Source organism: Salvelinus fontinalis, chromosome 22, assembly GCF_029448725.1.
Source record: "Salvelinus fontinalis isolate EN_2023a chromosome 22, ASM2944872v1, whole genome shotgun sequence".
Taxonomy (NCBI): Eukaryota; Metazoa; Chordata; class Actinopteri; order Salmoniformes; family Salmonidae; genus Salvelinus; species Salvelinus fontinalis.
In genome coordinates, this window is record NC_074686.1 from 7,522,043 (window position 1) to 7,535,205 (window position 13,163).

At 42.4% G+C, this 13,163-nt stretch overlaps 1 protein-coding gene across 1 annotated transcript; it reads left to right on the plus strand.

Annotated features, from left to right (window-relative positions):
- The first annotated feature begins 17 nt into the window (after nt 1-17).
- Nucleotides 18-11,540, plus strand: LOC129819665 (acyl-protein thioesterase 2-like). The gene is made up of 10 exons (XM_055876116.1): nt 18-104; nt 2,398-2,490; nt 5,026-5,057; nt 5,688-5,753; nt 5,935-5,982; nt 6,814-6,884; nt 8,537-8,610; nt 8,798-8,899; nt 9,136-9,312; nt 9,489-11,540. The coding sequence occupies exons 2-10, from the start codon at nt 2,413-2,415 to the stop codon at nt 9,537-9,539; spliced, it is 699 nt and encodes a 232-aa protein (XP_055732091.1). The 5' UTR covers nt 18-104; nt 2,398-2,412; the 3' UTR covers nt 9,540-11,540.
- The last annotated feature ends 1,623 nt before the right edge of the window (nt 11,541-13,163 follow it).

Genomic DNA, 13,163 nt, shown 5'->3' on the forward strand with positions numbered 1-13,163 from the left:
TGCAAGCAAGAGAAAGGGTGTGGACATCATGACGTCACTAAAAATAATCCCCGCCCTTCTACACCAGTAGCGGAAGTTCCGTTGAGATTCTGGGACAGCAAGTGGTGAGTGTATGAATTTGTATTAGCGGGCCGCTGTTTTACAATACTCCTTTACCCCATCCGAACCGAACCCATATGGGCCTTTTAGTTACCGCTTTGGTTGAAGGGTATGGGGAAGTGATGTATTCAAATACCTGGTCGAATTTAGCCCACATGTCAATCGAACCAAACCCGAAAGAGACCGGAGGGCAGTGTACTACAGATTGCTGCTGTGTGGTTAGCTTGCTGGTCATTGAGCATTTGAGGATGTGTAGCCAGCTAAACAGGATTAAGCTGACTGCTTGGTTGTAGATGACTAGCTTATCAACGTTTTGAAACAATCTAGCTAGCGGCTTTGCACTTAACCTCTCCTGAATTTCCCCGCCGTGTTGCACAACGCAACGGCTGTGTTAATAACTAGCAGCGAGCTAAAATGCATCTCTAAGCCCCCATTGTTTCTTCATACCCACCCCCTTCCTTTAGCTAGCTACAGTAGCTAATTAACAACATACTCGTACCCTCGATCTTTAGTTGTCAATGTATTGCCACATATGTCTATGTCAAATAATTTAACTAAACTAGCTAATATATAAAAATATATTTGACGTGTTGCAAGTAGCCACACCAGCTAATGCGTTAGCTAGCATGCGTAACTTGGTTTACTAATAAAATCAGGGGTGTAAATCATTAATCCAAACAGTGTAGTTTTGCAATTTAAACTATATTTTCTATTGGAAAATTACAGGTATGCCCCTCCCCGATTCGTTACGTTTTTAAGATTTTTTTTGCAACAGAATCAGCGGAATTAATACAACCCAGTGTTGCTGGTGCTAGCTGGCTATACTGACTGCCGCATATGACTCGATGCTTGCCTGGTGGCTAGAATTTACGCACCGGATAAACATTACAGGGTTTTTATTCCGAGTAACAATTGCACTTGACTACTGCGAAAATGGAGCCGTTATCTGCTGTAAATGCAAGTAAATAAAGGGCAAAGGCGGCACAATTTTTACGCCAACCACTGAACCATTCAAAGTTTGGTTTCTCAGTTTAATGCAAGTCAGATGCGAACTCGTGATGTAGTGGTGCATGGACGGCATTGTTTGTATCATCCATAGAAGGCTTGCTGAGAGAGCTGACCGTGAAATCGGTGCATTTCCTTCCATCCATGCTTAGCTATTTAACAACTGCTGACAGGGGATCATGGAAAATCAATGCAGGACAAGCAGCGACTTCGCCTTTATCTTTAAAGGGACTGAGGATGTTTGCCGTGCAAACACAATTACAGGCAGGCTAACGTTAAGTGACGGCATAAAGTTAAAGATTATACAGGCATGCAGGAACAAAGCCTCCACTTTCATTGATGCTAGTATCCAATTCACCAGCGAGGGTAAGTGCTATCCGGGATACTTGGGACGTCCCTTTACATAGCCCAAGCCTAACCCTTACCATAACCATTTCAAATGTTAACTTCAATGGGGTAGGGATGTCCCAAGGATCCCGGGTTGCAAGGACAGAGTGCTGTAGGCCTACCTGCATGGGGGAATCATATAGCTTGGTTGTTTTGGAGTGGGCCAAAATTAACTAAACAAATATTAGCTATTCATCACCTCTTGAAGGTACAACCTTTTTTAAAGGTAGGCACTAAGCCTATTAAAGTGTACAATAGCTGACAGTGACAAGGAAATGAGGCAAAGGCAAAATGAGCATGCGTGTCATTGCAGTGCAGAAAGTTATTGTGATGCGTGACGCACGGTCCTGGTCTTTCTCCCTATTGAGCCTGTCATTTTCATTCCCCTGATTTGGCTCTTTCGTTGTCTCCCTTTGCTTTCACTAACTACAGGTCATTAGGTGGGTGGAATTGTAACTAACTCAGTGTTTAATCTCACTGAAGGTTTATACATTAACCTCACTTTTCCTTTTCATTTCTCCTATCATTGTGTTTTCTCTTTTGCTTGCCTCAATCTTTTTTAATATGTCGCTCAACCTGGCGCTATGAGGGTATTAAATGTTGACTTTGAAAACAATATGCTCTAGCTAGCCGATATCCGTTTTCAGTGTATAGGCAGTGGCGCTGATACTAGCTTATTTGCATTTTGGTTAATAACAGATTTGCAGTTAGGGGTGCGTTTAGTTAATGCGTTTCAGTACTTCCTGACTGAGGAGATTACTCTCAGTACTCAGCCTCTCATTGGTTCATAGCAGCCATAAACTGCAGCATGTTCAGGTCTTTAGTCATCATGTCTGTCCCTATGATGAATAGCAGCATTGATAACCAGCCACATCATTGATATGCCCTTCCCCCTCCTCTCTCTAGCACTCCTTACAGTGTATGTGTGGCAACAACATGTCTGTGCCGCTGCTCGCCGAGGCTGTGACGGTGTCCGGGACAGAGAAGGAGACCGCTGCGGTGAGAGCGCACACCAACACCATAGTGTAACTTAGGGCATCCATCAGCAAATTTGGCCGCTTATTGCTAAGCTTGCCATGCTGAAGCTAATTTGTTGTTCAGAGGTTCTGTGAACTAGGGCATGAACGATACCAGTATCACAATAGTCCTATTAAAAACCTGCTGTATATAAAATATTGTCTGCTTTGAATTGGAAAATAAATGTGACTCTGAATGACATCGTAATGATGTTTGTTTGTAACATTAGGGCATTTTCCTTAAGAAGTTAGATCCGCTTTGCGTTTTATTTACTTGCCACGATACTAACCAGTATCGCGGTACTGTTATGGTCCCGGCCCGACTGTGAACCCATTGGGCAAAAACTGGTTGAATCAAAGTTGTTTAAATGTCAAAAAAATTATCTATGCGATGCCGTTGAATCAACGTGGAAGACTGATTGGATTTGCAAAAATGTAGTAGTTAATTTTTTTCACTCAGCTTTTTACCTATGTCCAATGAAAGGCTGGTAATGGCTCACATCAACACCATTATCCCAGAAACCCTAGACCCACTCCAATTTGCATACCGCCCAAACAGATCGACAGATGATACAATCTCTGTTGCACTCCACACTGCCCTTTCCCCCCTGGACAAAAGGAACACCTATGAGAGAATGCTATTCATTGACTACAGCTCAGCGTTCAACAGTATAGTACCCTCAAAGCTCATCACTAAGCTAAGGAACCTGGGACTAAACACCTCCCTCTGCAACTGGATCCTGGACTTCCTGACGGGCCGCCCCCAGGTGGTGAGGGTAGGTAGCAACACATCTGCCACGCTGATCCTCAACACTGGAGCTCCCCAGGGGTGCGTGCTCATTCCCCTCCTGTACTCCCTGTTCACCCACGACTGCATGGCCAGACACGACTCCAACACAAAGTTTGCAGACGACACAACAGTGGTAGGCCTGATCACCGACAATGACGAGACAGCCTATAGGGATGAGGTTAGAGACCTGGCCGGGTGGTGCCAGAATAACAACCTATCCCTCAACATAACCAAGACTAAGGAGCATCGAGCACGCCCCCATTCTCATCGAATGGGCTGTATTGGACCAGGTTGAGAGCTTCAAGTTCCTTGGTGTCCACATCAACAACAAACTAGAATGGTCCAAACACACCAAGACAGTCCTGAAGAGGGCATGACAAAGCCTATTCCCCCTCAGGAAACTAAAAGGATTTGGCATGGGTCCTGAGATCCTCAAAAGGTTCTACAGCTGCAACATCGAGAGCATCCTGACCGGTTGCATCACTGCCTGGTACGGCAATTGCTCGGCCTCCGACCACAAGGTACTTCAGAGGGTAGTGCGTACGGCCCAGTACATCACTGGGGCAAAGCTGCCTGCCATCCAGGATCTCTACACCAGGCGGTGTCAGAGAAAGGCCCTAAATATTGTCGAAGACCCCAGCCACCCCAGTCATAGACTGTTCTCTCTACTACCGCATGGCAAGCGGGACTAGAGTGCGAAGTCTAGGACAAAAAGGCTCCTCAACAGTTTTTACCCCCAAGCCATAAGACTCCTGAACAGGTAACCAAACGGTTACCCGGACTATTGGCATTGTGTGCTCCCACCCCTCTTTTACGCTGCTGCTACTCTCGGTTTATCATATATATATAGTCACTTTAAATATACATTCATGTACATACTACCTCAATTGGCCGACCAACCAGTGCTCCCGCACATTGGCTAACCGGGCTATCTGCATTGTGTCCCACCACCCACCAACCCCTCTTTTTACGCTACTGCTACTCTCTGTTCATCATATATGCATAGTCACTTTAACCATATCTACATGTACATACTACCTCAATCAGCCTGACTAACCGGTGTCTGTATATAGCCCTGCTACTGTTATTTTCAAATGTCTTTTTACTGTTTTATTTCTTTACTTACCTACACACACCCACACACACGCACTATTGGTTAGAGCCTGTAAGTAAGCATTTCACTGTAAGGTCTACACCTGTTGTATTCGGCGCACGTGACAAATACACTTTGATTTGATGTCCTGACATTTTTGTTGATTTCACATTGAATTCACGTTAGTTGACAACTCCACCAAAGGTAAATAAAAAAACGTTGAACTGTGCTATGTTAATATATTGTCGCTTAAAGGGATAACAAACCGATTGCACCAAAGTTGTGGGTCTGCAAGCACTTGTTAGGTCAAAACCAACTCAATTAATTTGTGAAGGTGCGTATTAGATTTTTACGTAGTGTACAAAAAATCTATATGGCTCACCAAATTCAGATGTTCTCTTATGATGCCTCTGATACATGCTATTCTTTAGAGTTGACAAGCAGTAATATAAGCTGAGAGTCGTCTTGGCAACAGCAGGAATTTGCCCTTTGTTTTTGCTGTTTGGCATAATTCATTTGAGCCTGGTGTTCAAATGCAAATACAGTGCAGTAGCCAATAAACTGTCATGCTCTTTAATGTTCATAATGCACCATTACCCAATGTAAAACTGTCAATCTCCCCATCTCTACCACAGGTGATCTTCCTTCATGGTTTGGGTGACTCAGGGTGAGTTTCCTGTCTTAAGCCTGTCTCAGGCTTCCCAGCATTTCACACACACTTTTTGTCGTTGAGGCAAATCGAAGTTCAGTAGCAGATGTCGAAGCTCCTTCGCCGGTGATTTGACAACAGTTCTACTCCTAGTAGGATTGGGAACCATGGACAGGATTCTTCAATGAAGTGTTTGTCATTTAACAAAGAACTGTTAGTTTTCATGCAAATGTTCTCACTAGAGAAATGCCGCACCAAACATCTTAGATGTAAAATGGCGTGACTAAGACCTCCCCGGCGAAAGCGTCGAAATGAATGACAGATTTCCTGATTTTATTTTTGATTAATTCAGACTATTTCGAGGAAGTGTATATCAACACTTCTATGGTCGTTGCTGTATACTGCCTATGTTGCTACAGCGTCTCAAGGGGGACAAACAGTAAAATGTAATTAAAAAAAAAAAATGCTTTTCGCGCGAAGGTTTTTTAAGGGAGTATGCGAGGCACAGACGTTTGCATCGCCTAGCCGAGTTCTGCTCGGAGCAAACCCAACCTAGTATGCTGCGCCTTTTATTCTCTGTATAAATCTAATAGCCTAATCTGTATAGAGTACCACTTTCTCTCTCTGAATTGCTCTTCCTCTTCTCAGGCATGGCTGGGCAGACACCATGACGACTATCCGACTGCCACATGTAAAGTATATCTGCCCCCACGCGTAAGTCTTTATCTTTCATATTTTCTGACGTGTTTATTTCTCTTCTTTGAGTGCCTCAGTTTCTGGAGTGTTGCAGTCAGAGTCGAATCTTGTCTTTGGGGGTCTCTTATCTTTCTATACAACCATTTAGTCCTTTAACCTAGTATAGCATGTGTCCATTGATTCATTTGTTTCTCCACAGGCCCAGAATCCCTGTCACTCTTAATATGAAGATGACCATGCCTTCATGGTGAGTCATGTTTGCACTGATCTAAAACATTTGCCATTGGCCAATAGCTTGACTGTAAACTACACTTTGGTGGAAAAGAGATTTCCTTTTGGTAAGAGATTTTGTGAACATGGAATTCCTTCAAAGACACGCACACTACCAGGATACCAGGGGCACATTAGATGTACAGTGAGCTCCAAAAGTATGGGGACATTGACCAATTGTTGTTGTTGTTTGGGCTCTGTACTCCAGCACTTTAGATTTGAAATGATACAATGACTATGAGATTAAAGCTGACAGTGCACCTTAATTTGAGGGTATTTTCATCCATATCGGGTGGAACGTTTAGAAATTACAGCACTTTTTGTACATAGTCCCCCCGTTTTAGGGGACCCAAGGTATTGGGACAAATTCACTTGTGTATTAAAGTCAAGTTTTGTATTTGGTCCCATATTCCTAGCAAGCAATGATTACATCAAGATTGTGACTACAAACTTGTTGGATGCATTTGCTGTTTGTTTTGGTGGTTTCAGATTATTTTGTGCCCAATAGAAATTAATGGTAAATTATGTATTGTCATTTTGGAGTCACTTTTATTGTAAATAAGATTAAAATAAGTTTCTAAACACTTCTACATTAATGTGGATGCAACCATGATTATGGATGGTCCTGAATAAGTTGTGAATAATCATGAGTATGATATTTATGCGCCTAACTTTCACTCATTTCAAATCCAAAGTGCTGGAGTACAAAGCCAAAACGACAACAAATGTCACTGTTCCAATACTTTTGGAGCTCACCGTATGAGATGAGTATTACATCATCTGAACATGGATCTGTGTGTTTCTGTAGGTTTGACCTGATGGGTCTCAGCCCAGATTCTCCAGAGGACGAGGCTGGCATCAAGAGGGCAGCGGAGAACAGTAAGTCATTCAGTTTAACACAACTATTATGCATGTTATAAAGACTGTGTTCAGACCCCTTGAATTTTTCCACGTTTTGTTACAGCCTTTATTTTAAAATGGATTAACTAATTTCCCCCCCCCCTCTTCATTCTACATAGAATACCCCATACTACCCCATACTGACAAAACAGATATATAGAAATATTTGCCAATGTATAATTTAAAAAAAGAAGCTTAGAGTCTTCATGGGTATGACGCTACAAGCTCGGCGCACCAGTATTTGGGGAGTTTCTCCCATTCTTCTCAGCAGATCCCCTCAAGCTCTGTTAGGTTGGATGGGGAGTGTCGCTGCACAGCTATTTTCAAGTCTTTCCAGAGATGTTGAATCGGGTTCAAGCCTGGGCCCTGGCTGGGCCAATCAAGCACATTCAGAGACTTAAGCCACTCCTGCATTGACTTGGCTGTGTGCTTAGGGTCGTTATCCTGTTTTGAAGGTGAATCTTCACCCCAGTCTGAGGTCCTGAGGGCTCTGGAACAGGTTTTCATCAAGGATCTCCCTGTACTTTACTCTGTTTATCTGTGCCTCGATACTGACAGGTCTCCCTGCCGCTGAAAAACATCCCCACAGCATGATGCTGCCACCACCATGCTTCACCGTAGGGATGGTATTGGCCAGGTGATGAGCAGTGCCTGGTTTCCTTCAGATGTGATGCTTGGCATTCCGGCCAAATAGTTCAATCTTGGTTTCATCAGAGCAGAGAATTTTGTTTCTCATGGTCTGAGAATCCTTTAGGTGCCTTTTGGCAAACTCCAAGTGGGCTGTCGTGCCTTTTACTGAGAAGTTGCTTCCGTCTGGCCACTCTACCATAAAGGCCTGATTGGTGGAGTGCTGCAGAGATGGTTGTCCTTCTAGAGCTCTGTCAGTGACCATCGGGTGCTTGGTCACCTCCCTGACCAAGGCTCTTCTCCCTTGATTGCTCAGTTTGGCTGGGCGGCCAGCTCTAGGAAGATTCTTGGTGGTTCCAAACTTTTTCCATTTAAGAATGATGGAGGCCACTGTGTTCTTGGGGACCTTCAGTGCTGCAGCCATTTTTTGGTACCCTTCCCTAGATCTGCGCCTCGACACAATCCGGTCTCTGAGCTCTACGGACATTTCCTTCGCCCTCATGGCCTGGTTTTTGCACTGACATGCACTGTCAACTGTGGGACCTTATATAGACAGGTGTGTGCCTTTCCAAACCATGTCCAATCAATTTAATTTACCACAAGCAGACTCTGCTCCAATCTGCTTGATGTAGAAACATCTCAAGGATGATCAATGGAAACAGGATGCACCTGAGCTTAATTTCAAGTCTCATAGGGTCTGAATACTTATGTAAATAAGGTATTTATTTTTTTACATTTTTATAAATTTGCAAACATAAAAAAAAACTTTTCGGTTTGTCATTATGTGGTATTGTGTGTAGATTGAGAGTTAATTTAATCAATTTTAGAATTAGGCTGTTTCGTAACAATGTGGAGAAAGGTTCTGAATACTTTTCGAATGCACTGTAGATGCACAGATATCATACCAAGATCTATTAACATAACCATGTTAGCTAAAACAGTGTCCATCGTAACTACACACTGGGTATATGTTCAGTTTCTGTTTTCACCCTACTTCTCCACAGTCAAAGCCATAATCGACCATGAGGTAAAGAATGGAATACCCGCCAATCGTGTGATGCTTGGAGGGTTCTCTCAGGTGAGGTTACTCAATGTCAATCGCTCTGAAGGTGTTGTGCAAAAAATACCTATTTTTCCATTTCCTGATTGTCAGTGATTTTTCAACATTGCTGTTGGAACTGTGTAAACTGAACCATGAACAACATCTCCATAGGTCTGAACACATTCTACCTTTTTCTTTCCCTCTATTTTCCACTGTCTCCCAGGGTGGGGCTCTGTCCTTGTATACCGCTCTCACCTGTCAGCAGCAATTGGCGGGTGTGGTTGCCCTCAGTTGCTGGCTGCCGCTTCACAAGAGTTTCCCACAGGTACATTTGCACAGCTTACTTGTTTCTCTACAATTTCCGGTACTCAGTCCCCTGAACATTCCACAGAGCTGTTTCTTTTATTACTGGGCTGGATTCTGTTCTTCTCTCCATTGCTCTTGATGATTTTGCTGTATAGATATGAATGAACTGAGTAGGTTATTTGACGTTAGAACCTGGTCTTGGTCTTCACTTTTTGCTTTTAATAATTTAATGTAATGGTCTGTTGTGCCCATGAGGCGGCGAGCACCAGCGGGAATAGGGACATGCCCATACTGCAGTGTCATGGGGAGATGGACCCCATGATCCCAGTGCAGTTTGGGGCCATGACGGCCGAGAAGCTCAAGATCATCGTCAACCCTCAGAAAATCACCTTCCGGACCTACCCGGGACTCATGCACAGCTCCTGTCCTCAGGTAGAAGGGGATTTTGGTTGCAACATGCATGAGTAGCAATGTTGTTCTGCGTGTGCTAATGGTTTTCTATGAGTATCAATGTTGTTCTGCGTGTGCTAATGGTTTTCTATGAGTATCAGTGTGGAAGTATTCATGATGTTCGGTTTCTTATACGCTTCTTTATTTTGGTCTTGCAGGAGATGGCAGCAGTGAAGGAGTTCATTGAGAAGCAGTTGCCCCGAATCTGACCTCACCTCAACCCCACTGTGACTCTTAGACGCTGACCTCTCACCTCTGACCTGCCATTCTCTCACAGGAAACAGCCATGAGCACCGCCCCCACCACACAAACAAACAGTAACACTTACTTTCACATAACATCCTAATCATAATACATGCCTCATTCCATAAAAATCCAACGCACATCATACAGGACACACCTTTTATAAACGCACAGTTTTGAACACACTGAGGTGTGCAAACAAGTCTTCGCTTTGAGGGAGAATCACTGATAAACACAGTACATTCCCCTGGGACTCTTTTATCTTACCCAACCCTCCATTATCTCCTCTTTCTTTCTCTGAACCTCCACTCCTGTTTCCCTCCATTGCTGTGTGTGTCAATGAGTGAAGCAGTAAGTGAGCAGGGGGGCTCCTCCTGTTCCTAGATGCCACTCGGTGTCAGAGCCTGAATCAGGCTGAGGAGATGGCAGGTTCAGCAGCCTGTGGTTCTGGTCCTCAGGCTTTGAGGGTCTGGTGCCGTCTGGAGTGACTCTGGTGCTGTGTATGCTGTTCCCAACGGGTTCACGGCCGCTGGTGGGGTTGTGGTCACGCCACAGCTACCCATGGGTGCCCCGTCACTCCTGGGTGCCCGTACTTGTGCTGATTCAATTATCTGACGTTATAAAAACCCCAATTGAAATAAAGGAAACCAGTGGATCATTACTTTTGCCACAATGTTCTGTTCTTTACCACAATTTAGGGTTATTGATGATGTGGATAATGTGTACATTTATGTGATTTATTTTGTTTGCCGAAAATGGGCCATGATAAAACTAAATGTATAAAATCAAACATTTCCATTGCCTGAATCCAAAATGATTGTGGCAGGATTGAATGAAATGTATTGACAAAGATTACAATTATTAATTTCATACACCTTAAAGGGCTTAGGGCTTTAAAAAAAAATCATATAAATTGTTTTAGCTACTTGTATTTGTCTATTGCACTAAAGAGATGGTCAGCAAAGATAAAAAATAGATTGATAGTGTATTACTCCAGATGGTACCAGAACCAGACCAGAACATAAAATGTAGTTCACACAACTTGACTTGTTTGACTGCAGCTCTTCCTAGCCGTTCCCTCTCAGCATCTAGCATTTGACCAGTGAGACATGTTCCATTCCATCCATGTCCAGCACAAATACGCTTCCGCCCTCTCACTGACCAGGGTCATTTTTACTGTCAAGCAAAACTATTCACTCATTTGACAACTTACCTTCACCCACTAATACAGTGTGAAAGGTCAGAGTTAACTTTAACCAGGTCTTGTAATTTGACTCTTAAAATTGGTATGCACTGGGAAGGCTGAGAAAAAAAGCTGTTCCTTTATTAATGATTAAAAAATGATGATTAAAATGGTGATTTAAACAAAAAAAAAAGCATTAGCCTTGAACAACTTGCGGAGCTTGGGCGTAGGACTTTAACTCTGAGTCATTGCTAAAATCAGGTGTTCTGTATTTTCCTTTTGTCAATGTTTTCTCTTTATGACCTATTCTGTAATACTGAAACCTAATTTAAAATGGTAGACATTGGAGAATAAAACGACTGTATTAATTGTTCCGCTATTTAATGAATGTCTCTTACTCCCTATTTGTCTTATTACATCTTTCCCCATGTCATCTTCCTTGACCCAGCACGTTTACTTTTCACTTGTATTAGTGGACTACATTTTGTGTGCTTTTCTCTCTTCCATCCCTTTTTGCCTTCTAGTCCCATCCTATCACCTAATTCCCTGTGGGACAAGGTTGAATAAAGTGTCTCATGTCTGTTCTCTTGTTGTACTTTGTCATTGTTAGAATTTTTACAGTTGTGGCTCATTTAGATTTTTCATTTTGTCTCAATGTGTTTTGTCATCTCATCATTGTGTCTGTTATCTGATTGGCTAAAATATGTTGAGCGACTGTTGGTCCCTCAGGTTATTTTATTTTCTATGACACCTGTATGTGGAATAAATGATGCAAATAACAGTGCATTTGAACAGTTTTTGTTTTTGTCGAACATGATTACAGTATTAATGTGTCTGGTCTGAACTGTACGTCACATTGTTCAAGAAAATACGGACAAAGTGTGCAATTCATTGTTGCAGACCATAGAGAATGATAGAGGCCTCTAGTGGCCGAAAGGCCGTTTTAGAATGGGCTGAGCCATTGAGGGCTTCCATCATGCTTCTGTTGATGTTAAATGCTTCTGTTCTGTTAAAGTAATCAAAGTAGTCACCTGGGTGGGGATTTCTATGAGTTGTAACCTCAATGGCGCTGCCCATGCTGTCACAGATGTTAAATTAGGACAGATATAAAGATGAGTCCTCTATCTCTATGGTGCAGACACTGGAATATGTATGAATTCGGGTGGTTAAACCTCTACAGGATTGGTGCCCCCGCCCCCCCCCCCCCCCCCCCTGTGGGACGGTTGAGCTAACGTAGGCTAATGTGATTAGCATGAGGTCGTAAGTAACAAGAACATTTCCCAGGACAAAGACATATCTGATATGTGCAGAAAGCTTAAATTCTGCACCCTTCCAATTTACAGTAGCTATTAGTGAAAGAATACTATGCTATTGTTTGAGGAGAGTGCACAGTTATGAACTTGAAAATGTATCAATAAACCAATTAGGCACATTTGGGCAGACTTGATACAACATTTTGAACAGAAATGCAAACGTTCATTGGGTCAGTCTAAAACTTTGCACATACACTGCTGCCATCTAGTGGACAAAATCGAAATTGAACCTAACCTGGAATAATACATTGTGACCTTTCTCTTGCATTTCAAAGATTACATTCTTTTTAAATAAAAAATATTATCTTGTATTATCTTTTACCAGATCTAATGTGTTGTATTCTCCTAAATTAATTTCACATTTCCACAAACATCAAAGTGTTTCCTTTCAAATGGTATCAATAATATGCATATCCTTGCTTCAGGTCCTGAGCTACAGGCAGTTAGATTTGGGTATGTCATTTTAGGCGAAAATGAGTTGTGTTTGAAAGTCTGTCACTGAAGTGAAGCCCGATGACATGCATGAATAGATCTAGTACTATAACGCCGTCATCAAAGTAAACATGATGTTTATTGAGACATTGTGCAAAATAACAGTTTCTCCTTTGCCTTCTCTCTAATGTAAACCTTTTTATTTGCCTTTGAGTTGAGTTTCAGAAAGTTTTTTAAAAGTATAGCTGTCCTCAAGATGAGTGAGGTGATTTCAGAAACTCTGGTAATGGCATCCGTCTGCAGCACTGCATTGTCGATAATTGTTTAATAATTCAACACATTTCACAAGCCTATTTTGGTAAAAAATGCACTTATGGTTAATTAACCAAATCTGTCAAAATATCATGTGTAGGTTAGGAGATGCATTCACAGATGCATTCTTGTCACTGATGCAAATTGTAGGTCTTTTTCCAGACATGGGGGTGCTTATTACATCAAAAAATGACAAGACTAATAGATTGTTATAAATTCACAGAGAAGCTAATGATGTGAGGGAATGACAAAAGAAACAGAAAACATGTATTAATGGTGTCATTATTAGACTATAGGCAAACAGGGATTTGACAAAAACTGTACATGGTATCAAGGCCATGAGGGATTGG

What these genes read in the sequence shown, in the direction of transcription:
- LOC129819665 (XM_055876116.1), top strand. Translation starts at nt 2,413, where the DNA reads ATGTGTGGCAACAACATGTCTGTGCCGCTGCTCGCCGAGGCTGTGACG. An exon ending in AAGTATATCTGCCCCCACGC is followed by an intron (nt 5,754 to 5,934) that starts GTAAGTCTTTAT and finishes GTTTCTCCACAG; the next exon opens with GCCCAGAATCCCTGTCACTC. An exon ending in CAAGAGGGCAGCGGAGAACA is followed by an intron (nt 6,885 to 8,536) that starts GTAAGTCATTCA and finishes ACTTCTCCACAG; the next exon opens with TCAAAGCCATAATCGACCAT.